The following is a 25,127-nucleotide window of genomic DNA, read 5'->3' on the forward strand; positions in this document are numbered from 1 at the left end:
CACAGGACTGGCTGGCCTCCAACACCATGTTCCTGGTTCTCTCTGCCCATTCCTTCCATAGAACACTCTGTTGCCATGGAGAGGACTATTGCCCTAAGTGGGCACAATTAGGTGAGACCTCCAGAAAGGCCTCTCAGGAAAGCAACGGTGCATGGCGACTCTTCGCCCCCTAGCCCAACTCCTTATCTATTTGCTCGCCTATTCCTGTGTGTACTCATGTTTGTACCTATTGATTTACTTTATTAGCGTCTTTGTAAAGGACTAGGCAGCTGGGCTGGGCAGAAGCCACCTGGGCACGCAGAGCCTTACCTACCGCTCAAGGTGAGATCTGGGGACCACTGCGCATTGGCTAGGGAGGGCTGAGGGGATGGGCTCCTGCCGCTACCAGAAGCCCATTGGGCTGAAGGTGTGAGGGAGGAGCGGAGGGCGGTCCTGGCGGTGAGGGGCAGGGTGATGCTCCCCCTAAACCTCTGGGAGCCGGCCTCAGGCCCCCTGCTAACCCGACCTGTAGGGGCTGCGCAGGCGCGTGCCGAGGGCGGGCAGAAAGCCTACGGACACCGATGGTTGGGGTCACGCGCGGGAAGCTCACGAAGCATGCGCACCTGCCCTTGGGCCCCCAAGAGGAACGAGCTCCGGCCGAGGGCGGTGTGGGGCTGGACGGAGCGCGGTCATGCGTGACGCTGGCGGTTGCCGGGCCCCGCAGGCCAGAAGCTTGGGCCCGCTCAAGGGCAGGTTCTGGGCGGCAGCGGCCGCGAAGGAGCAGAGCTACGAGTACGGCTCCACGAGATACCTGCTGCTGTGCGGCCTGGGCGGCATGCTGAGCTGTGGGCTGACTCACACGGCCGTCGTGCCGCTGGACCTGGTCAAGTGCCGCATGCAGGTGGACCCCGCCAAGTACAAGGGCATCATCAGCGGCTTCGGCGTGACGGTGCGCGACGACGGGCTGCGCGGCCTGGCCCGAGGCTGGGCGCCGACCTTCCTGGGCTACTCCCTGCAGGGCCTGTTTAAGTTCGGCCTCTACGAGGTCTTCAAGATGCGCTACGCCGAGCTCCTGGGCCCGGAGAAGGCGTACCGGTGGAGAACCGGCCTGTACCTGGCCGCGTCGGCCGGCGCCGAGTTCTTGGCCGACGTGGCGCTGGCGCCCATGGAGGCGGTGAAGGTGCGCATCCAGACGCAGCCCGGCTTCGCGGGCACGCTGCGTGCCGCCGCGCCGCGCATGTACCGCGAGGAGGGCCCGCGGGCCTTCTACAAGGGCGTGGCGCCGCTGTGGCTGCGTCAGATCCCCTACACCATGATGAAGTTCGCCTGCTTCGAGCGCACGGTGGAGGCGCTCTACGAGCACGTCGTCCCCAAGCCCCAGAGCCAGTGCACCAAGGCCGAGCAGCTGGCCGTGACCTTCGTGGCCGGCTACATCGCCGGCGTCTTCTGCGCCGTCGTGTCCCACCCGGCCGATTCGGTCGTGTCCGTTTTGAACAAGGAGAAGGGCAGCTCTGCCCTGGGAGTTCTCCAGAGACTGGGGTTCGCGGGCGTGTGGAAGGGCCTGTTCGCACGCATCATCATGATCGGCACCCTGACTGCGCTGCAGTGGTTCATCTATGACTCGGTCAAGGTCTATTTCAAGCTGCCTCGCCCCCCGGTCGCCCAAGCGCCCAAATCCCCGAAGAAGCAGAAGTAGGCGTGGGTGTGTCAGCCCCTGTGGCCACCGTCCACCCAGAAGGCCATCCCGTGGGAAGGGGGCGGGGGGGGGGGTTGCGTCCAGGCAGTGCTAGCGTGTAAAATGTTCGGTTTTCTGGTTTGGGAGAGGTGACGATATGTAGTCCGAGTTCTCTTTAAAGGATTGATTCATTCTCTTTCGGCGATCCAAGAGGATTGCAGCCGTTTCATGTAGGGGTCCGGACCCTTGTCTTTGGGGAGTCGGCATGGCTGCTTTAGCTCGGTAGCTTTTGAGCCACTGTAAGGAGAAAACCCTTAACGGGAAGTCATGTTATGTAATTCAGGGTCTCTAGTTTGTTTCTACCTTGATCCACCGTTCGGTGGAGATTTCCTGAATAGCCTACTAATGAGGTTTTAAGGTCAGCACAACTGTATGGGACAGGGAACAAAGTAAAATTCTACTAAAAGGCATTCACCTCAGTAGAAGTCGTGTACCTATTGAATAGATGACGGACTCATACCATGTTTCTTGTTCATGTCCATTACAGGTAAAAATTATTAAAAGTCAAATTGTGACTTATATTGCCTGATACCTTAGAATGTATTCTCTGTTTTCAAAGAGACATGACATGAGAAGATCTGCATTTTCTCATTTTGCTTTGTCCAATTCTCTTCCTGATGTTGCTGATTAGAACATAGCTCTCTCCAGGAAGTGCTACAATTGGATCAATGTGGAAAGCCAAAATGAGATGAAGGGCAGGCTCTGAGAATAAATATGTAAAGAAAAGCCTCTGTTCTCTAAAAATTTCTTTTGTACAACTCAGCTTTCAACAGCCCCACATCCAAAGAGGATCATACCACCCTGACATTTAAAAACACACACATGAAACCCTGCAATTCCAATTTTTTGTTGAATATTAAAGAATGGTTTTGGTGACTTTGGAAGGAAGATCTCACTTTTAATGTCACAAATGCCATTCATTTAGTTTGGTACATGTTTCCATGATCTTTACAATGGTTGAGCTTCATAAAATTTACTGAAGTTATAAGGCACATTTTCAGTTTTCTGTGGCCTTCACATCTCTGCCTGAGGAAATTATAAAATTAGTGAAATTCTGTGAATTAGAGATGTTTGTGGAATATGAGCAAGAAATAAACTTCAATGTGATATTTGCTATAATTTGCCTGAATGTTACACGGTTGCCTTAACTTGTATTAAAGACTGCAAACTTAAAAGATGTTGATGTTTTAACTATGTAATAGTAAACTGTTCAGTATAAACTGAAGTTTACACAGTGTAACAGAAGCTTAAAAGTGTCTAAATTTAAGTAAGTATATTTGAACTGTCTTGACTGAATAATAAAGAACTTGGAGGAAAAAATCAGAACTTGTGAATGAGCTAGAATGAAATTTATATTTAGGGCCTGTATTTTGTTTATTATTGGGGAAGATGCATGGGAAGGATACTATGTATTTTTTTTTAATTTTTAAATGTTTATTTTTGAGAGAGAGAATGTGCACGCATAAGTGGGGGCGGGACAGAGAGGGAGGGAGGCATAGAATCTGCAGGAGGCTCCAGGCTCTGAGCTGTCAACACTGAGCCAGATGCAGGCCTCCTACCTGCCAACTGTGAGATCGTGACCTGAGCAAAGTCGGACACTTAACCGACTGAGTCACCCAGCACCCCCAGGATACTATGTATTATTAAGACATTGACTTTCCTTAGGCAGTTGGCTTCCAGGTTTTTGAAAAGAGTTCTCAATGAAGGAGAGTGATAAATTTCAAAGGACTAACTTGTGCATGTTCTTACTAGGAAAATTTTAATACAAATATATTTCTGTCTAGTGTTGCCTTGTAAAATGTTAGTGGGAAGTTTCTTTGGTCAACAGTTTAAGAAGTTCTTTCTATAAGTACTATGATTTAAGGATTTGCTACAAAATCTTTGGAATTTCAACATACCACTAGTTCTGCTCTGTGGCACTTCATGATTGCTCTGTTGAGAACACCAGATAATTTCTGTAATATACCCTGAGAATTATAATCTAAGGAGAACTATTTGGCATGATTCTGACTATCGTGGACATGGTCAAGGAAATGGGTTTACTTAGTTTGGGTTGGCAGTTTTCCTGTTCAGTTCCTAGATTTCTATTCATCTCTTTTTTTGTTGCTAGTTTACAAATGTCTATCTAAGTAGGGGCCAGAGTAGCTGACAATAAAGACTAAAAATTAAGGTTAATAAAGGTCAATAAGTAAATCAATTTAAGTAAGGTTAATAAATACAAGTTCACTTAATTAAGTAACTTAATGACTGTTTTACATTCAGAGTCATTGGGGATTTTTTCCCTAGTTAACTATTCCTTTGGTACAACTTAAACTTCTATTCAGTGTTTTACTTTGTAATTACCGCTCAGTGAAATCATGCAAATCCATTAGGATCAGAAAAACCATAGTATATGTTTGGCATTATGAGACATTTTATATGCATTTTCTCATAATCTCAATCCTTGAAGTAGTGCGTTTTATAGATAAAGTGCATTATACATACAAAGAAACAGATTCAAGGGCTGGGTAACTTTCTCAACATCATATAGCTAGTAAGTGATCGTCTGAATCAGAGTCCACATTTTCTTCATTACTCAAGCTCAGTGCCTTGACATAACCAGTAATTATTCTTTTCATAAGCTGCTTTTTATAGTGCCTCAAGAATATTTTTTAAATTTCTATTTGTAAAAAAAAGATTTCTAATTTTACACTAATGGAAAGTTTATAATGTATTTCGATTGGGGAAAACCTATGGCATAATTGCTTAGAAGTAATCAAACTGCAAACTATTTAAATACATGTAATTCAATATTTAAATCATTTTCCACACCAGGTCAGTGCCTCAGTCCTAACTTGAAGGGCCTGATGATATTAAAAAACAGTGCTGCTTCTTCTTCTTCTCCTTCTTTTTTTTTCTAATTTGTGGTACTGCAGTTTCAAGGCTTTATTTTATCGCATTTTCTAATTCTTTCCTCTAATCTTTAATTCCTATAGCTAAAAAAGCTGGCTTAGGCTATTTATCTTTTCCCCCAGGTGGTGATCAAAGTACGTGTTTCAAGTATATGAAATTAATTTCATGATAGGGAGCTGTAATCTCATCCACTGATCCATCCTTTGAGAAGTGAATAAAGAGAGTAGGTAAAATCTTGAAAAACAAAGGCCATATTTACACGTTAAACCACACTGATAAAGATTGAAAAGAATCAAGGTATTAATGTTTCGAGTATTTGTCCTTGCTGTGTAAATGTGTCTTTAGAAAGTATTTCTTTTGAGCCTTTCAAAGGCAAGAATGATCACTGAAGTCAGATCACATTTTGATAGGCAGCCATTCAATTATAGTATGTTTGTTCTGAGTGATCTTAAAGATCAATATATTTTTTTAATCTTTTAATGTTTTATTTTTTGAGAGCATGAGTGGGGAAGGGGCAGAGAGAGAGGGAGACACGGAATCCAAAGCAGGCTCAAGGTTCTGAGCTGTGAGCACTGAGCCCGATGCAGGGCTCGAACTCACAAGGTATGAGATCATGACCTGAGCCAAAGTCAGACGCTCAACCGACTGAGCTGCCCAGCCGCTCCAAGATCAATTTTTTTTTTTAATCATAAGCAAAGAACTATTTGAAAGGGAATTAAATTTTAATATTATTTAGAAGGCTTTGTCTTGCCTTTGTGAATGGTAGGAAGAATTTCAACAATGCAATTATAACTAAGATTTGTGGGTATGTGTGCCCATTTTAGTTAACGTATTTTGAGACATTCAGTGATAGAGTATCCGAAATTTTTGAGGCAATTTGGTAATTCTGCCCATGCCCAGTTTGTAACACTATTGATCAACATGTATCATATACCAAGTGTTGTGCTAGGCAGAGGGGTTTTCGTGATGAGCATGATGCATGGTCCCTGCCCTTAAGGAGCTTACAGTCTAGTAGGAAAAGCAATTTACAGTCATAGTGTGCTGCAGAGAAGTAGAGGGTGTTTGTAAGATTGGACATCTAAGTGATATCAAAAATGAGACCTAGAGGATAAGCAGGAGTTAGACTGGCAAAAAGAAGGTACACACCATGTGCACCTGCCCTGAAGAAAGAGAAAGCCTGATGGTTTTGAGGAAGTGAGAGAAGTTCATTTTGGCTGGAGCCTTTCAGTTGTAGAGGGGCTGGTATAAAATGAAGTAGGAAAGGTAAAAAGGAAGAGGGCCACTCCAAGCTTTGTAGTCCCTGTTAAAAAATTTGGGCTTCTTAGAGTGTTCTTACAGCCATTGGAAAACCCATGAAGGACTATAAGCATGGAATGACCTTCAGGTTGCTGTGTGGAAAGAAATGGAGTGGAGGGAGAAGAGATCAGTTAAAATGTTGCTATAATCCAGGTGAGAGAGACTTTATGGTGACCTGGACTATGATGACAGTGGGGACACTAAAGTATCACGAGAAGCCAAAAGGTGGAAATAACCCAAAAGTCCATCAGTGGATAAATGGATGGATAAATTGGGGTATGTACATACAAAGGGATATTATTCAACCATAAAAAGGAACAAAGGACTGACAGGAGCTACAAGTTGGATGCACCTCAAAGACCTCATGCAAAGTGAAAAAAGTCAGACACAAAAGGTCACATATTGCATGGTTCGTTTTTTACAATACATCAAAATAGACAAATCCATGGAGATAGTACACAGATTAGTGGTTACCAGGGGTTGGGGTAAAGGGAATGGGAAGTGATTATTTAATGGATATGGAGTATCTTTCTCAGGTTTTAAAAGCATGGAGAGGTGGTGGGTGAACAACCTTGTAAGTACACTAAATGGCATTTAATTGTACACTTTAAGATGGTTAATTGTGTGTTAAATTAATTTCACCTCGATAAAGATATCATGAGATGCTTTATTCATATTAGCTCCAAAGTGGACAACCCAAATGCCCATCAACTGATGAATGGATTAAAAATGTTGTATATCCATACGATGGAATGTTTTCACCATGCAAAGGAATAAAATACTATTTCACATAAAAGAAACACACGAATAAAATACATGCTACAACATGGATGAAACTTGAAATCATTATACTAAGTGAAAGAAGCCAGACAGAGCCAAAAATGGTATGCATTAATCTATATGAAATGTCCAGAACAGGCAAACTCATAGAAAGTAGATTAGCGGTTGCCAGGGGCTGGGGTGGAGGTGCAGGGATGGGAGGGAGGAATGGGGAATGGCTCCTAATGGGTACAAGGTTTCTTTTTGGTGTTATGAAAGTATTGTGGAATTAGTGGTGATGGTTGCACAATTTTTATACTACAAACCACTGGATGATACACTTTAAAAAGGTGAATTTCATGGTATGTGAATGATATCAATAAAGCTATGAAAAAATATCTTGAGACTATAAAATACACCTCAAACATCTTTTTCTTCCTAGAAATACAGCCTTTCTGTCTTTCTCAATGGAGTTAAGACTCCAGCTGCAAGGATGGTTACTAGACCTATTGTGGTGATTATTTCGCAGTGTATGCAAACATCAAATCATCAAATCGTTATGTTGTACACCTGAAACTAATATGATGTTATGTGTCAATTACACCTCAATTTAAACAATAAGAAACCTTGTGTGGAAAAAAAAAAAAAAGACCACAGCGCATTAGTAAACTGCTAGCTGTGTCATTGTCCTGTTAAATTCCATACAAACGAGTAGGGACAAACTGCACCACGTTGTAAAGGCTGGAAATTGCCTCTAAGGAATGAATGATATCTTCGTCTCTTAGTGATGCAGAGATCATTAATTTTGGAGAATTGTTAAGCCACCAACAATTTTGCCCTTTATTGTAAGAAAGAAAGAGGAACAGATGGATTTTGAGAAAAGCAGATGTGCGTATAATATACAAAAGAATCTCCATTAACCAACATGTTCAAGAATTGGTGGTTCTATTTAATGAACTGCAAGGTAACCAGAAATTCTTTTTTATCTCCAATTCTTGATGAATTTTTGTCTACATGTCTGATTCTCTTTCATAATATATTAAATATGATTAATAATTCAGGGATTTGTAAAGCCTCATGACTATCAGTTATGAAAAGCAATGCTTATTGTCTAGCCGTAGAGGGTGTAGGGCTTTTGGATGGATGTACACGGACCCTATACATAAGTGGATATGGCTGTGAGTATGTGTGTCTTTAATCCTCTGTGTTACTTTGAGACCCTGTCATTTGCTCCTTTGCTAAAGCACAGTGAAGGAAGAAACGGGGTTTACTTGAAGGTTACTTATTACTTATTACATATCCACTATATGATATTACCTCTATTATGCCAGGTACTTTCACATGTTATCTTACTATATGCCCACTTTGTGTTCTAGTAGGTTGTTTCAAAAACTGGTGATTTCATGGGTAAACTGTATGTAGTCCTGTGAGTTATCCCAGGGCTCCAAAATGGTAGACTATATCTAAGGAAATATTCCTAAATTATTATATTTTTAATATATGTCACTGTATCTATCTTTCCTGCCACAAAGGGGAAAAATGTGTGTTTAGAAAATACTAGTAAAATTTGGTATTCTGGAAAGAGATCCTGTGGGTTGAAAGAACTCTGCCCCTTTGCAAGGCTGGTAATTCACATACACATAATTGTTAGTCTTCAGACATGAATCAGAGCTGCTGACAGGGTGATTGTCCATTTGTAAGAGGGTGGATGGAAACCTGGCAAAGAACCACAGTCCTTTCATCTCCATTAACGTTCACATTCTGGCTGTAGTTACATCTTACTCCCAGATATAAGGATTTGTCGCTGTAGTCATTGTCTTGTACCTCAATGTCTCCCCCAGCCCTTACCAAAAATATAAAGCTTTTTTTGTTGTGCTAAATCCGTACCGTTCGTTTGATTCATCTGTTGTGTTTGGAAACTTTTGTTCTCTTGGATCCTTACCTGTGTCTCATTAATGCCCTTACTAACATTTACAGCAATGATTCACTGTGCCAGGTATCACGCTAACTACTGTACATCCAACGTACCACGTATTTACAACCATCCTGTGAGGTTGATATTTGTGTAAGTTAGGATTTGGGGGGGGGGTACAATAAACACAAAACCCTACACAACAGGTTAAACAATAAAAGACATTTATTGTTGACAAGAAATCTGGAGATAGGTAGACCAAGTTTGGTGCAATAGATCAGTGCTGCTCCAAGGACCTACACTCTTCAGGTCCTTCAGCTCTGCCACCTTTAATGCATCAGTGATGGTCCCGTTTGTTTTGAAGAGATGGCTGCTCTTACCCCAAACATCATGTCTCCACAACAGCATCTGACTCAGGAAGCAAGAGGGCCAAAGGCAGATGGGCTTTCTCTTCACATGTGTCACTTATCAGAGAGGAAAATCTTTTCTGGGAAGCTTCTGCCAGATGTCCCGTTTGGCCTCATCGGTCAGAATTAGGTCACTTGCTCTCCTCCGGACCCTACAAACCAACCATTGGTGGCAGGAATGGACACCTTGGGTCGTTGCAGCGCATCTGCTGGGATTGGGCATATCGGGAGCTAAACAAAATCAGGATTTGTCGTCGTCGTCGCCGTCAGCAAGGAAGAGGAGTGAAATAGTTGGCAGGCAACCAGGCTCTGCCCTTACGTTCTCCCCTATTTTACAGATGAGGAAATGGAGGCTCCGAGAGATTGAGGTAAACCCATAGTGACAAAACCAGGACTCAAGCCAGGTCTGTCTGCCTCCACGGCAGTTTGTTGTCCCCTTACCTGCTTTAGCCTGGAACTTGCTATGAGGCAGAGGTACTATAGATGATATCAAAAAAGATTGATTACTGAAAGTGTCAGAAAAACTGCCTCCTAACAGTGACCGCATCACAGTGAAGTCTCGAAGCCGGGAATCTTTGGACAGCGGCAATCCTGGATAAGGAGATATGATTAGATACAAATTTTGCTGTCATGTCCCGAGAAAGGGAAACTAGGTGAGCAACAACACACAAAGAAGCTTCCTAAAAGAAAGCAAACGAGATGTTTATAACCATCCTCGGTCTTTTCATTCTGCACTTTTCCCCCTATTGACTTTCCAGAAACGGCCGAGTTCTGTCAAATGCTGTATACCGGAAGAATCCAAAGGCTTCATCAGACGAACACGTTTCAAAGTGCCACTACCCCTTTTTTCCTTAAGAAATGCATCAAGCATCTGATTTGCTGCTGATAAATTCTCTGTAAGTAGCATTATAATTAAGCACACACAAAACCATTCTGTGTTTCCAAGAATACAGCTGGGCTGGCACTGAATCGGCGACAGCGCACGGGCACTGAGCGGGAGGCTCCCATTGCATCTCAACTACCATGTACCTTCTTTGTGTGGCAACCAAGCCGTCTCCCCCGCTCCGCCCCGGCACCCTCTGAATCACAGGCCATTGCCTATTCACCCCGTGTCTGTCACTGAGCTAGTGTATTGGGCACCTTCACTGAGCCTTGAGACTGGCTGTCCTGCTTCCAAACTCTGGTCAGAAAAAAAATGCCAGGAAACCCAAGGGGTGCACCTCTCCCAGCAGGACTCCCTACCACCCCCAGACTGGTAGGCTCGGCCCTTGGAAATGAAACAATGGTATGCAGCAAAACTGCGGGGGGGGGGGGGGGGGGAGAGAGAGAGAGAGAGAGAGAGAGAGAGAGGCAGTGAGGGGGAGGGGGTGGCAGGAAAGGGCTGAGAGGTGAGATCAGGCTTCCCAACCTGGCTTCACCAGTGCTGGCTTGTGCAGCTTTGGCGAATTAACTTACCTCCAGCTCCCCAAGCCTCAGCTTTCTCATAGGTAAAATGGGGAACCCCAGCACCGACCTTGAAGACTGGGAGAATTAGCAGTAATTTATATAAAACAAGTGGTATAAAATAAAAGCTCCCTGTATTATTATTATATTATTACTACCAGCTCCTTTGTAAACATGGAAGTCTGTTGGCACAGAAAAATTTAGCCTGTGTTGTTATTGTTCTTAGGGTTGTTCGTGGATACGTACAAGATATACTTGCTTTAATTTTTAATGCATCATAAAGTACATAACCCTTTGTGGGAAATGCAGCGTAGAGGAAACCGAAAAGCAAGTAGCCTGGGGGTGTTGTGTGTATAAAAGCCAACAGTGGCAACCCCATCTCTCCCTGGCTTCTATGCAAACAGTTTCCTTTACAAATGTGTTTTTGGTATGCAAATCACTCTATGCAGATTTCTGTGTGCAAAATACAGCATAGAAAAATGGCCCTCTTGCCAAGGAAGATAGGAGATGTTGGCTGCCGTCAGATGAATTAGCAGCAAATTTTAGATTTCTTTTGCTACTGCTCTTTCTAACAATGTATGGGGGGAGCATATTTTTGGCACATTAAACTGAACTATTTTGGCTTTAGGTTGTGTGTTCTTGTGATAAAAGTGCGCTTATTGAAGCCTGTAACTACTTTTTGAAACCGTAATAATGTTTAGTGGTATTTAATTTAGCATTTCACAACAGAGTGCCACCAACAGCTAGTAAAAGGGCTTGTTCTAAAGTCACAGATGGCTTCTCATCCCAGGTTAGGCTGCTGGTCTCCCCTGCTTCCTACTTCTCTGGGAAGATTTGTGCTTATTAACAGATTTAAGTTTATATTTTGGAAACGTTTTCGTCATAATTAATGTATGTCTTAGCAAGTGAAAGGAATACATTTAATATTAAAATCACCCCCTTTCTAAGGGTGGGAACACGGGAAGCTAGCTCTTAATTCACAAGGCAATATTTAACCATCCAGGCAGAAAATAATACGTCTTTTTCACGGTGTTCCTTACTACTTTCAAAGTTTTTTCCTATTGGCTCCTCTTGTGAGGAGAAATTTTGTCGGAGGTCACTTGTAACAAAGGACCCAGGCCTGGGTGTTCGGTGCTTCTCAATCACGCTCAGGAAAAACAGCACCTGTCATAAGTGGATGGCCCCCACCATGTTCCCCTTCTCTCTTCTTTCCTGTCTCTTTCACCCAAGCTTTTTTTTTTTTTTTTTTTTTTGGCTAGCTTTGGATGTTTCAAACTGGCCAAATGAGACACTCATTGATTTTACAAAAACAAAACTTAGATTGGAAGCATTTCTCAAAACAAAGTACCTCATCGGAGAGAGAATGATGAGTTAGCTTACTTCTGTCGGACATCGGGAATGACTGGGAATGAGGGAGGAGAACAATACCTTCGCCCATTCATTTACTCACTTCCACGCGCTTCCGTCCATTCATTCAACATCGCGTTCATTCAACATCGTGCTCAGTGCGCATCAGGCATTACCGCAGGCGCAGGAACACAAACACCAAACTGGTCACAACCGCTGAGGAGTTCGCGGTCTACTAGAGGACGCAGATGCAGAAACAAACCGGCACCGATGTCCCCGCAGAAGCATGTGCGATGTACAGAGGCCGTACAAAGGTGGGATCAGTCACTCCATCACGCCTGCAGCGAGGAAAGATTTTGGAGGAGTTGCCTCTATGAAATGTTTTTAAGAATGAATAGGTATTCTCCAGGTGGGTAGGGGTGTGTTGGGAGGGAGAGCACTTGAGGCAGAAGGAACAGGAAGCACACAGGCACCGGGCCCTGAACCAGGAAAGGGTGGGGAAGCTTTCACTGGGGAAATTTCTCTGGCCTAAGAACAGAGAAGGGGAGAGGTATGGGAAATACTCTCAAGATCTCATGTATTTGTTTCCCCTTTTTTATTTCTATTACCCATGTCAGGTCAGCTTATAGTTTGTCCAAATTATTGCTGTGGTTTGTAACTGATCTTGTTGCCCTTGGTCTCTTCCCCTAATAACATGAGAATATTTCAAAAGCCGCCTTCACACACACACACACACACACACACTGACACTGCTGTGGGATAAATTCTGAGCACCTTACCCAGAGTATTTGAGGCTTGCTATCAGCCGACCCCACCCCCTCCACGCCACTGGCATTGATTGCTTCCGGCTCCACTACCTACCCCTCACCCTGTTTCTCAGGTCCAGGTCCCAAGCGTGGCCCACCTGCTTCCTGCTCCCTCCTCTGCCCACGTCAGTTCCCCTGACCAGGCTGTCCATCCCTTACTGATTTTCACTTTAGTCCTTTAAGATTTAGCTCGAGCACCCTTTATCTGTGGGGTTGGCTCCGTCCTCCGTCTGCCAGCATTGTGTCAGGGACTAAACAAAGGTTTTAGAGTCCCCAGAGTGGGCTTCAGTCTTGCCTCTGGCTTTACACAAGTTTCTGAGACTCAGTTTCCCCAACTGTAAAAGATGACTGCCTACCTGGCCCAGCTGTTCTCAGATTATCCACACAGCATGTTTATTAAGTATCCTCAGACATTAGAGCTATTATTTGTTATATTAATTTAACCTCTTTGTGAAATTCAGGCAATAGTAACCACCTTTCTAACTTGCTATGAGGCTTATAAACTGATGAATAGGATCCTCCCATAAACTGAAAAGCCCTTTAGATAAAGCTCATTATTACTGGTATCTCTAGTAACACACTCATCATTTTTTTTCATGCATTCATCCACTTATTTAACATTTATTAAGTTCCCAATATTTGGTACATCCTAAGCTCAACATGGGGGATAGCAACATGAATTTGAAATGCTCCCAAAGAGCCTCAGGGAAGAATCAGACAGGGAGACAGTCAAGTCAAAAACCAGGTGGGGAACTCTGTGACCACATTGGGTGCTGCAGAATATGGGAAGGCCCAGAGCTTAGGGATGAATTTCAGAACTGCTGCCCCTGTTCTTGGGTCCAGAAGGATGTGGTGAGGTGGGGAAGGGCGTGGCAGGTGGAGGGAACTGAGTCAACCTGCCCTGGGGTGGGGGGGGGGGGAGGGGGGCAGTTGTCAGACTGCTTAGGGTGTCGGGAACTGCAGTGAGGGCCAAGGAGCCCGGCCTGGGGCTGTGCTTTAAAGAAGAGAGTGGAGTGAGGTGATCCTGGGGAAATTGCAGCGGGGACGGAGAGGTTGGACAGGCAGCCCTGGCCTGGGGTGAAGGTTCTCAGTGCTTGCATGCTGGGGCAGTACAGAAGGCTCCACGGCCCCCGCCCACCTGAAAGCTCCTTGAACACAAAGATCAGAAATGGCTTCAGACCCTCTGATTTCCCCATGGTTCTCGGGGCCTGTGGGGCATGGTGCTAAGCAGTGAGTCCGGAGGGTGGACCACGATGGGAAGTTCTAAAGTGCAGGAAAGACCCCCACCCCAGCCACCACCCTAGCTGTGCCCCGAGTCTCCAGCCCTCCTTCCTGGCACTGAGTGGTGGGGGTGGTATGTTTTTTGCCAAGGAGCTGAGACGTCCACAATGTAGTAAGGCAAGTCAACAGGAAAATAGGGTTTGTGCTACAGAATTTCACTCTGAGTAAATTTTGCTGAAATGCACACAGTTACAAACTGAAGGAAAGTCTGCCAAAATGCTTTAAAAGTTGCAGGAAATGATTCCCTGTAACAGTTATCCCTTTTAAAGCCCTTTGAAGTCTGTGGGACAAGGCCAGCCACCATGTAGGTGTTAAAATAAACACTAACTTGTTGATCACAAAATGGGCTAAAGGGTACTGATTATAAATTGGTAGCAGTTGAGGGTTAATGACCTTTTTTTTCCCCCCTCCATATGTGGAAAAATAACCACTTAGAATAGAGACACCCTCTATCCAAATACACAGAATCCAGTCAGGTCTGGTACTATGTTACCACCACCCTCTGAAGTTAAGGTTTTGAAAATAAACACTTGAAAGTCTGCCCAGATTGTTGTAATCTTATTAATCTAACAAAGAGACTCAGCAACTGCCTCAACCAGGGGGAGCTGTGTTTACCATGTAATTTGCAAGTAGCTGATAAACACATCCCTGCCCCACTTGCAGGAAAAGTCTCATGCTCCCTGCAAGGAAGCAGTTGGCAGAAAAGCAGTAATAAAGGATTAGAGACTCCAAAAACCATGGTTTAGGTCCTGGGTAAATGTTTGCTCATCTCCCCTATCCCCGGCCTCCCAGCCCCTGCCATCTTTCCAAATTCCCAGGAATGGTGTGTGGTTTCTCCCGGTCTTGGCCCTCCTGGGGGTTCTGTCATGATGCTTCTGGCCCTTCCGGGCAGTCTACCAAGTTCTCCCTATGAGGGATATCTGCCCTGGGATCTTGCTGGTCAACTCTGAGGTCATTCTGGATTCTGTGGTGGATTTTTAGAGCTGTCTTCTCTCCCTAGTCCAAGGGAGTGGTATTTGACAACTCCGTGGAGCGTGGCTCCTCTAGGAGTTCTTGGTTGCAAACCTATAGGACGACCTCTGGCTAACTCAGCAGAAGAGGAATTTATTGCAAGAGCAGGGGCAGGAGTCAAGGAGGTTAGGCAGCCGGGGTTATGCCAAGTTACCACAGGGAGAGTCCGGCTGCCCCAGCACAGCGACCCAGCCATTGCTTCCTCATAGCTCCCAGCTCTGCAAATCATCTCCAAGTGTGGTCCCGCACCTCTGGATTAAACCCTCAGGATTAGAACCCCAGGAGGGGGCATGTGTTTAGCTGCCACCCAGGCCCACCTTCTTGCCTCCTTTCTTGCAGAGTTAAGCCCTGCCTCCCACCGGCACCCACACAAGAGGGGATTTGGATGTTGGGCTGTCAAAAAATGAAAAATGTCCATTTCACTGCCCTCAATAACGATACCTAACATTTACTGCACACTGTGCCACGTATTTTAAAGGGATGAACTCATTCAGTCTTCACACTGAAGATAGGGCTTCATTTCACAGATGAGAAACTGAGGCACAAGAAACTGAATAACACGTTCAAGGTCAAACAGCTAAGAAGTGACAGAACTGTGAGTCAAGTCTCACCGGGGGGTTTAGACAGATGTCAGTTATTGTCTGTAGAGGTCCTGGAAGCTACATGTAAACCTTGCCAAAAATGAGTCTTTCACATATTATTAGCTAGCCTCCCCCGGTTCCTGCCTCTAACCTCCTCTCCTTCTTTCTGCCCCATTTTGCTTTACTTCCAGGCCCACCGACTCCCTCACCCACCCCGTGTCCATTGTCCATCCAGGCTCTTGCCCCCACCCTCTCACCCGCGGCTGTCTGTGCAGTGCCCCTCCTGGCTCAGAAGTATACGTGGCCCAAATCCGAAATACAGGATACAAAATGCCATGATTAATTCTATGTGAGAAATTCCTCCTCTATGTTTTGTTTGTTTTTTTTTTAATTTTTTTTTCAACGTTTTTTATTTATTTTTGGGACAGAGAGAGACAGAGCATGAACGGGGGAGGGGCAGAGAGAGAGGGAGACACAGAATCGGAAACAGGCTCCAGGCTCCGAGCCATCAGCCCAGAGCCTGACGCGGGGCTCGAACTCACGGACCGCGAGATCGTGACCTGGCTGAAGTCGGATGCTTAACCGACTGCGCCACCCAGGCACCCCTCTCCTCTATGTTTTAAAAACTGTCCTTATGAGGGTCTGTTCCAGGATCTGAATCATGAACAGCAAAGAGCACATTAACATTCATAAATCTAATATTTCTATGTTTTTTAAAAACTGTCTTATCAATCAGTGATTATAGCATGGATAGCAACACAATTTGACATTCAGGGATTTCTATTACTTTTTTTAAATCGATATGTTTGGAATCTGGTACATGGTGGTCCCCTAATCAATATCAGCTGCATCAAGGAAAGAACCAGAGGCCTGTCACTCTGGCAATGACAGCCTTTACTGAAAGATTGACTTTTTTGTGTGTGTGAGCATGTTACAAACAAAGCCTCATTTTCAGTCTTAAAGTATCCTAATTTTTTAGTCCTTTATTTATTTCCCTATTTCTTACCTCCTTGTAGATTACTGATTACCTCCACTTGCACTCTTGGAAAGGGCTTTTTTTTCCTAAGAAATAATTTTTGTCCCCCCCACCCCCCACAGACACACAGCATGAGAGAATTCCTCGTATTCCACGCCATTACTGAAATCTAAACACGGTGATTTAGAATCTATCAGGCAGGAACATGTGTGTGAGTTTGTCTTCTTCTGCATAGCCCCCTGTCCCACTGTGATTTCTCAGCAAGACATGATAATTATCCATAATTGTAGTGGGCATGATAGATAAAGACTGAACATTAAATCCATCCTTCTAAAAACAAAATATATGCAGTGCACTATGTCTTTTGCAGTCCCAAGTTGTCGTTAAAAGATACCCGACAAACTCCTTAAACTGAACTCTGGGTAAAGTTTCTAAAATAACAATGGGCCAATACTTTAAAAATAAATGTGTTTTGAATAAAAAAGTAACTGAGGATTTAAGACTCCAGGAGCAGGGCACCTGGCTGGCTCGGTCGGTAGGGTGTGCAACTCTTGAGCTCAGGGTTGTGGGTTCGAGCCCCATGTTGGGTGTAGAGGTTACTTAAAAATAAAATCTTTTTTTTTTATTTTTATTTTTTAACATTTATTTATTTTTGAGACCGAGAGAGACAGAGCATGAACGGGGGAGGGGCAGAGAGAGAGGGAGACACAGAGCCGGAAGCAGGCTCCAGGCTCTGAGCCATCAACCCAGAGCCCGACACGGGGCTCAAACTCACGGTCCGTGAGATCGTGACCTGAGCTGAAGTCGGACGCTTCACCGACTGAGCCACCCAGGCGCCCCAAAAATAAAATCTTTTAAAAAAGAGAGAGAGAGAGACTCCAGGAGTGATACAAAAAGGAAGGGAAAGGCCTCAAGACGCCTTTTCCTAAATCAGAATGATTGAATTTGTTTCCACCAGCTTGATCCTTTCCTGAAGGCGGCAAACCAGAGTGCATCCAGTCACCCTCAAACATCTCATCAATCTCCCGCCACAAAAATGAATCAACGTCACATCCAGACTCTTATCCTACTTCCCCTCAGCCAGAGCACCTGCCAGGCTGCGTTAGAGATGAGTGATGCCAGCACAGATTGAGGTCCACGCATCCGGTGCTGGGGGGCCCGGTGGGAGGAAAGGAGGAGCCCCCACAGCTAAACGCTGCCTCTCCTCCTAGACGTGTCGGGCTCACACTCCCTCGGGCATAGATCTGTCACACGCCGTTGTCAGCAGCAGAGCTGCTGGGCAGATGTGTGCGTGGTCGGACAGCTGAGATGCCTCCACAGTGGGGTGGCTGCCAGGCCATGTTTGGCGGGGGTGGGGGGTGCTGGTCTGTCAGCAGCTGCAAAGGCAGACCTTGCTGCTGCTCGCTTGGGCTTGCCTCTCCCAAGGGTCTCAACCCCATAAAAGCAATTTCCTTAAAAATTGCTCTAAGGTTGCTGCTCACACTGTAAGTTCCCGGAGGGTAGCCACCCGGCCTGTCAGGGTAAATTGTGGCTCGCAGCGCATCCCCTGAAACCTCAGTGGCCCAGGAGCAGCGATCCGTTTTCTGCCTGGACAGGCCGATGAGACTCTCCTGAGGTCCCTGGGCCTCCTCGTGGGACGGACGGAGCTGGAGGCAGATTCTAACACAGCCACCAGGGCAAGGTCCCTAACCGATCTGAGCCGCACAGTAGGGATAATAATACCCACCTGCAAGGGTTGTCGTGAGGCTCACAAGTGCACACGCACAGCACGGGGCATGGAACCTGACACGCTCAAGGTGTCCTGTTTACTGGACTTGTTTATGGTCAAGATCTTTACGACGGCCACCCATGTGCCATTTAAGAGATTGCACTGAGTCAGAAACATCCCGCCTGGCGATGAGCCAGGAGGGACTCCCAAGGGCAGGAGACTTCTCCTTTCACTGAGCTTTCTAGTGGTACTTAGACCCCCGACCTAGGCCCTGGGATGAGGGCCTAAATTCCTCCTGGGTTTCCTTAGCTTGGTCTGGTCTGTGAGAGGGCTTGCAAACTACCCTATAAGTGCTTCTCTCTAAATAAACAAACAAACAGAGAGAGAGAAGAGAGAGAGAGAGAGAAAACCCAGGCAAGCTCCACGCTGTCAGTGCAGAACCCAACACGGGGCTCAATTTCACAAACCATGAGATCACGACCTGAGCCAAAACCAAGAGTCAGATGTTTAGCCGACTGAGCCACCCAGGCGTGCCTATAAGTGCTTCTCTTCAAAGCACTTTCCTCTCCTTTTGCGGGCGTTCTTTCTTAGTTGGCATTAATGACTTCAAAGAGCCAGAAGGGACCACAGGGACCATCTGGATCCCAGATGGGGTAACTGAGGACTGTGGCAGAGCTGTGGGTGATATCCCGGGACTCCCCGTCCAGTGCTCCTTCTACTCCCCATGCTGCCCTGGGCATGCGTGTCCTGAAGTGTGGTTGCCAGGGAAACACTGTTCAGATGTGCTGCTTCTGGTGCCCTGGCAATGCAGCCTGCCTTGTGCAGGAAGGAAGGTGGGCAGCAAATGCTGCGCTTAAAGCAGCTGTTTTGGGGTCTGGCCACTATTGACTGGGGGAGCCTCCTAGAAGGCCGAACACGGGTCGTCCTGGCACCGCTGTCTGAAGACTCATGTGACCTTTTCCCGTGGCTTTCTTCAGATCCTGTGAAGTTTATGCCCTGTGAGTGCACTCCTCTCCTTGCCAGGCCCAGACACTACCACATACCTGTGCCCCAGTCCTTCCCCCACCTTCTGGCAAACCCGCCCCAAGGACAATCCTGCAGTTGCCCTTCTCTGTGCCTACCCAGGCTACTGAGCGCTGCTGGGTTCTCAGCACTGCTGGGCTGTTCCCAACTGTCCTTCTCCCTGTCCCAGCCAACCTGCAACTCAGCCCCTTGCCCCTCTCCTGAGCCCCCTCCCCCATCCTCTGGCTCCAGGTCTCTCTCAGTGGAATCTCAGCCTCCATGTTCTCTAAGCTGCTGGCACCACCAACCCCCACACCCCTTCTCCTTGTACCCAGGAGTCGTCCTTGATTTCCCTCTCCCTTCCCTCAGGCTCTTCCCGACAGGTACCTCCTCTCACTTCCCATGGCAACTGTCACCTCTGGCCTGGGTTCCTACCCTAGCCTCCATGGGCAGCCTGGCCCCCTCACTCAGAATGGAACCCGAATGGGTTAGCTGTCCAAGTCAGATTCCCTCCCCATCCATGACCCCCAGGGCTCCCCTGGTCCCCTGGGTAGGGTCTACCCCTGACTTTGGTAACACTTTCACGGCCCTCTGTGATTTGATGTCCACCAACCACTCTAGCCAGGGTCCTTCCGCTCTACCCTTCCTACTTCCTGGGGCCTCCTCATGCAAACCCCCTGCCTGGCGGCCCCACCTCCCCTCCCAGCCCCCCCTCTCAGCTGACTGATTCCTTGCCATCCTTCCAGACCCAGATCCTTTGCATCACCGCCTCCTGGGGCAATCCCCAGCCTCTGGGGTTAACGTCACAGCCCCCGATCACCCCTCTGTCCAGCCTGGATCACAGGCCGCTGCCGTCTGTTTGTACATCTACCTCCCATGAAGCTGGAGTGTCCTTCCCAGGCAGGGGCCACGCTCCATTGGCCTGTGGGCCCCCCAGCCTGGCACAAGGTGGGCGGTCAGTGACTAACCTGTGATGGAGCTCAGGCAGGAATGTGAATATGCAAAGCCCACGCCTCTGATCTGGCCAGACTGAATAACATATCCTGTTCAAATTAGGGCCTGGTAGAGCGTCTGCACACAGTAGACATTTAAAAGTGGAAGTTAGTACCCCAGTGGGCTTTTTAATACACATGTATTAAATATAATAGGCCCGAATCCACTAGGTTACACAATTATGTTAGCCAACTATGTCGCCAAACCAATGTCCTCAATGGTTTACAAAAGGGGGGAAGATTTGGTTAAAATGGTAACTAGATTCACTCCCAGCTCACAGATTAGCTGATGCTGAGATTCTCTGATTCTACAATTTCATGAACTACCATACGAAGCCTGAGGCTCTACTATGGTTTTTAAGGGAAAATGCCTCCCAAACTCAATTCTACTGAAGGGCAAAAGATTAGCGTTGGAAGGCCAAGTCAGTCGGCAAGCCCTTACCTGCAAATATTTCCATCCACGTGAGAAGGTGACTTTCCTTCTGAAAGGTTCAGAGGCAGTAACGCTCCAAACAGCCACTTTGTGAATCTCAACAATGTTCAACATTCCAGCAATCGCCGTGAATGGCTGGCGGGAGCTTGTGTCTGCAAAATGCAGCCTTCTGGATGAAATTTGCAGAGAAATAGAGGCTTTAGACATTACAGTGTTTTCAAATATCATTATTACTGTTCTATAAATACCCCTCGCCCACTGCATATCAGGTGCCACATGGGAAATGTTGGGTTCGGTTGGAGATTTTCTTAAAAGACACGTAACAGCGCCATATGCCAGTCATCTTGGATAATACTTATGTACATGCTGCAGAAGCAAAGATCAGCTGTGTCAATATGTATAGAAAAATGCCACAAAAGAGAGTCTGTGGGGTGTGTATTATCTGCACTTATGATCAAAAGCATTTGCCTAATTTGTTTGCTGCTTTAAAAGCTATTTCACCCATCAACTACAGAGGGGTCGGAGGAGTGAAGAATTAGTACAACAGTAATCAGGGGGAAATTATCGGAGATCCCTGGGGTCTCCGACTACCAGTAGTTCAGAGCCTGTACAGCTAAAACGAGCAGTTCCAGAGCTGTGAAGAGCCATTAACCCTTCCATCTGCTTCTAACTACTGGGATTCTAACTTGGTCCATTCCTCTTCAATTGTCCTTGCCAGCATACCAAAGGGGGAATTGCTCGGAGGAAAACAAAGTTTTTGCATAGAAGACATGCATGAGGAACAACTATTCCCAGTAATACGATTCCAAGTGCAAATTTGCACATGAGCACTGTACAAATAACCAGTCAGCTATTTTAGTAGGTGGGTGCTATGGACTGAATTGTGCCCCCCCCTTCATATGTTGGAGATCTAACCCCCAATGTGATGGGATTCAGAGATGGGGCCTCTGGGATGTAATTAGGTTTAGATGAGGCCATGAGGGTGGGGCCCCACGATGGGATTAGTGCCCTTGTAAGAAGGCATAGTGGAGAGCTTGCTTCCTCTCTGTGCCACGTGAGACAGAGTTGAAGGTGTCTACAAGCCTGGAAGAGTGTTCTCGCCAGAACTGTACCCATCTTGGACTTCCAGCCTCCTCAGAGCTGTGAGAAAATAAAGATCTGTTGTTTACGCCACCCAGTCTACGGTATTTTGTTATGGTGGCCCAAACGGACTACTGCACTGGGGTTCTCACACTCCGAGCTTTCGTCTTAAACAGCAATGAGATCAAAATTCGGGATTACATTAAGCAAAGAGATACACGCAAGCGGCCACGTAGGCATCGGGTGTGTTGCCTTTGACAGGCCGTTGAGGGTGGGTGTTGCCGGCTCCTATTCTCTTGTTAGAGCCGGTTATTGACCGAAAGGACCTGTGACTGTCTGTTAGGGAATCAGTCTCAAGCTAAAAATATGACATCGTTTAATCATTTGGAGAACAGAACAGGACTACTCAACACCCTAATGCCAGGAAATGGTTCGAAATCGAGATGCACTATTGCAGACCCCAGGCGGGCGGAGGGCGGGGAGAGGGAACAAGTTCGTTTATTGTGAATTGCATTTCTCTTTACTTCACAGTTTCATTTTTAATTGCAAAGTGTCTGGTTGAGCAGTTATTACAGGAATTCATTTTTGTAATAAAAGCCCTTTGTTAAAGTGCAGTTTTAGTAACAGTGACATGAACTGGATTTTGCTGTAATAAATAAGATGCTGAAGTGCTTTTAAAATTGGGAAAAAAACGTCTGCAGCCCATCCCAAATCTTAATACGACTGTTAGGCAGAAAAAAGAGTGACCTAATTGTATTATCTGAGAATTCATGGGTGCTTTGTTGAGCATGCTGCAGGCTTGCCTGGCTGCAGGAGCCTGGTGTTCTGGATTTGATTCGCCCTAAAATAGCTGTGTGACCTGGGGCAAGTCCCTTCCCCTCTCTGGGCCTTGGCTTCCTCATCTGTCCAAAAGAAAACAAAAATAACAACAGGAGCCTGGATCTTTCTGCTCTGACATTCTTCTCAGGAATAGGAGTCCACTCAACAGCAGGCAGCTCTGAAAGATGAATTCCCAGACCTGGCAGAAAATGAAAGGTTAGGGACAGAACTGAAACATAAAAACTGGTTACTCAGGCATGGAATCCCCCGTTGTCACCATCGTTATCTAGTCCTCTGTGATGCACAGCTCCAGGCTTCACTTCATGTTGGATGCTGGTGGTGGGGGAGGGGAAGTGTCCAAAGGCACGTGTGGGCAGCTCCAGGTCGTGGGAGAAAGGACCCAGGCCAAGTTCTACAGGGAAGCTGGCTCAAGAGTGGCTTGGGGAAGCAGGCGGTTGAGAGGTGCGCCTGGGGCTGGTTACTTGCGCACTAGGTGAGGACTCTGTGCTCCTGGGAGGGCTGGGCAGGTGTCAGGCAGAACCCACAGCACAAAGCGCTGACTCCTCCACCCCAACCTGAGCCAGCTTACGGCAGTCATGGAGGCCAGCCTCAAGAAGCCACTGGAAAAGCTTCTGCAGCCCGGCCCGGCCGGCGGGGCCGGTGAATGCCGGGGTTGAGGCATGTTAGTTTGCTCCGGCTGCCATTGCCAAGTACCACAGGCTGGGTGCTCAAACCACAGAAATGTATTTTCTCACAACTCTGAGGAAGTCCAAGATCAAAGTGGTGATGGGGTTCCTTTCTTCCGAGGCTCCTCTCCTGGGCTTGTAGATGGTCATTTTCTCCTCCTGTCTTCACATGGTCTTCCCTCTGTCTGTGTCCAAATATCCTCTCATGAGGAGGATTAGGGCTCACACTAATCACTTCATTTTAATTCAATCACTTCATTAAAGACCTTATCTCCAATACAGGCGCAGTCTGAGGTATACTGGTGGGTTCGGGCTTCGACGAATGAACTTTGAGCGGACACAATTCAGCCCCTAACAGGAATCTTTACTTTTATAGGTACCCTGTATTCGTTTCCTAGGGCCGCCCTAACAAATTACCACAGACTGAGTGGCTTAAAAGAACCACGATTTGTTTCCTCACCGTTCTAGAGGCTAGAAGTTTGAAATTGAGGTGTTGGCAAGGCCCTATTGTCTCCAAGGCTCTAGGAGAGGCTCGCTCTTTACTTTTCCCCGCTCTAGTGTTCTGTGGCCTTCGTCAGCGGCAGGTCTCGTGTAGAAGCATCACTCCCCTCTCTGCCTGCACTTGACATAGCACTCTCCTCTCTAGGTGTGTCTGTAGCTAAACTTCCCCTTTCCTTATAAGCTGCGTCCTGATCCAGTATGACCACCCTTAACTTGATTATACCTGCAAGACTCTATTTCCAAATTAGGTCACATTCACAGGTAGTGGGAGTTAGACCTTGAACCTATCTTTTTGGGGGACAAAATTCAACCCACAGCAGACTTCTTCTCCTTATGCCCCTGCCCTTCTGATCTCAGAGCGACTTGGGTGTCATTATTTTGCAGAAAGCTTCAGAAAAGGGTGCTGACTGGCTTCCTTCATTGAATACTTTTTGAAATGACTAACGTCTTTCTCTTTCCCTGGTCCCTTTCCTCTCCCTCCCTTTGTCTCTTTTCTTTTTTTCTTCCCCTTCCCCCCACTCTTGTTCTGCCCTGTTTTTGTCTCTATTCTGCCTTTCTCTCCCAGGTCCCCCACTCTCCTCGTGGCACCTTGCTTAGGTATCTGCCCAGAGGACACCACCTTTTTCTCAGACACGATGACCAGGAAGAACGTTTCTCAGTTTTTATAAAAAGCCTGAGTCTCTGCTTTGTTCCGGTGACCACATGAAGGCTTTCTTCCCAGCTTGTCAGGGATCGAGGCTGCTTTTTTCAAGTATTTTATAATAATTATTTGGCTTTTCACCCTTCTACATTCTCTCTGGAATTAATAAAGTTACCAAAAAAAAAAAGACTGTTTTTTTTTCCCCTTCTTCTAAGGAAACCCCAAACTGAGATGGGTCAGTTAATTCAGCATAAGTTCACCCTGTGCTCAGCGGAAGAAACCTGTTGCTGGTCCCTCCATGGGACCACCATAGGAGGCCACCGTGCACTGCGTGTGGGGTTTGCACATAGACACAGGGTCATGACATCACAGCTTTTTCTAAATTTTCCTTCTTCACGCCCTGAAGCTTCTAAATCAGGTTTTTTTTTTTCTGGGCTGTTCCTGCCTGGTTGTTCTATTCTGGATCCGAATCTTGGTTCTTTGTCCTCTCCACAGATACAGATGCTTATGTCCTAAGGGAGCTATTAGCAAACCAAATCTAGCCGGGTATTAGAAATAGGCCATGATCAAGTAGGGTTTATCACAGGAATTCAAAGAAGATTCCAAGAAATGAACCCTTGATGCACACCACACCATGGATGAATCTCAAAATCATTATTCTGAGCGAAAAAAGCCAGACCAAACAAGGGTGCGTATAAAAACCCTGGAAAGTGCAGATTGATTTATAGTGACAGGAAGCAGCCCCATGGCTGCCTGGAGGAAGGGGGTACTGGGGAGGGGTCAGGAGGAAGTGATTCTAAAGGGACAAGAGGAAATTTGGGGAGCGATAGGTATGTTCTCT

At 46.3% G+C, this 25,127-nt stretch overlaps 1 protein-coding gene and 1 long non-coding RNA gene across 2 annotated transcripts; both read left to right on the plus strand.

Annotated features, from left to right (window-relative positions):
* Nucleotides 1-111: 111 nt before the first annotated feature.
* Nucleotides 112-24,464, plus strand: LOC125912598 (uncharacterized). Its single transcript, XR_007454789.1, has 3 exons — nucleotides 112-321; nucleotides 9,739-9,876; nucleotides 24,212-24,464. It is a non-coding gene; the product is annotated as an uncharacterized LOC125912598 (long non-coding RNA).
* On the plus strand, nucleotides 336-3,040 carry LOC125912597 (phosphate carrier protein, mitochondrial-like). The gene has a single exon (XM_049617154.1). It carries the CDS (start codon nucleotides 671-673, stop codon nucleotides 1,673-1,675), a length of 1,005 nt encoding a protein of 334 aa, XP_049473111.1. The 5' UTR covers nucleotides 336-670; the 3' UTR covers nucleotides 1,676-3,040.
* Nucleotides 24,465-25,127: the final 663 nt, after the last annotated feature.

The sequence above is a fragment of the Panthera uncia genome, assembly GCF_023721935.1.
Source record: "Panthera uncia isolate 11264 chromosome C1 unlocalized genomic scaffold, Puncia_PCG_1.0 HiC_scaffold_4, whole genome shotgun sequence".
Lineage (NCBI taxonomy): Eukaryota > Metazoa > Chordata > Mammalia > Carnivora > Felidae > Panthera > Panthera uncia.

What these genes read in the sequence shown, in the direction of transcription:
- LOC125912597 (XM_049617154.1), top strand. Translation starts at nt 671, where the DNA reads ATGCGTGACGCTGGCGGTTGCCGGGCCCCGCAGGCCAGAAGCTTGGGC.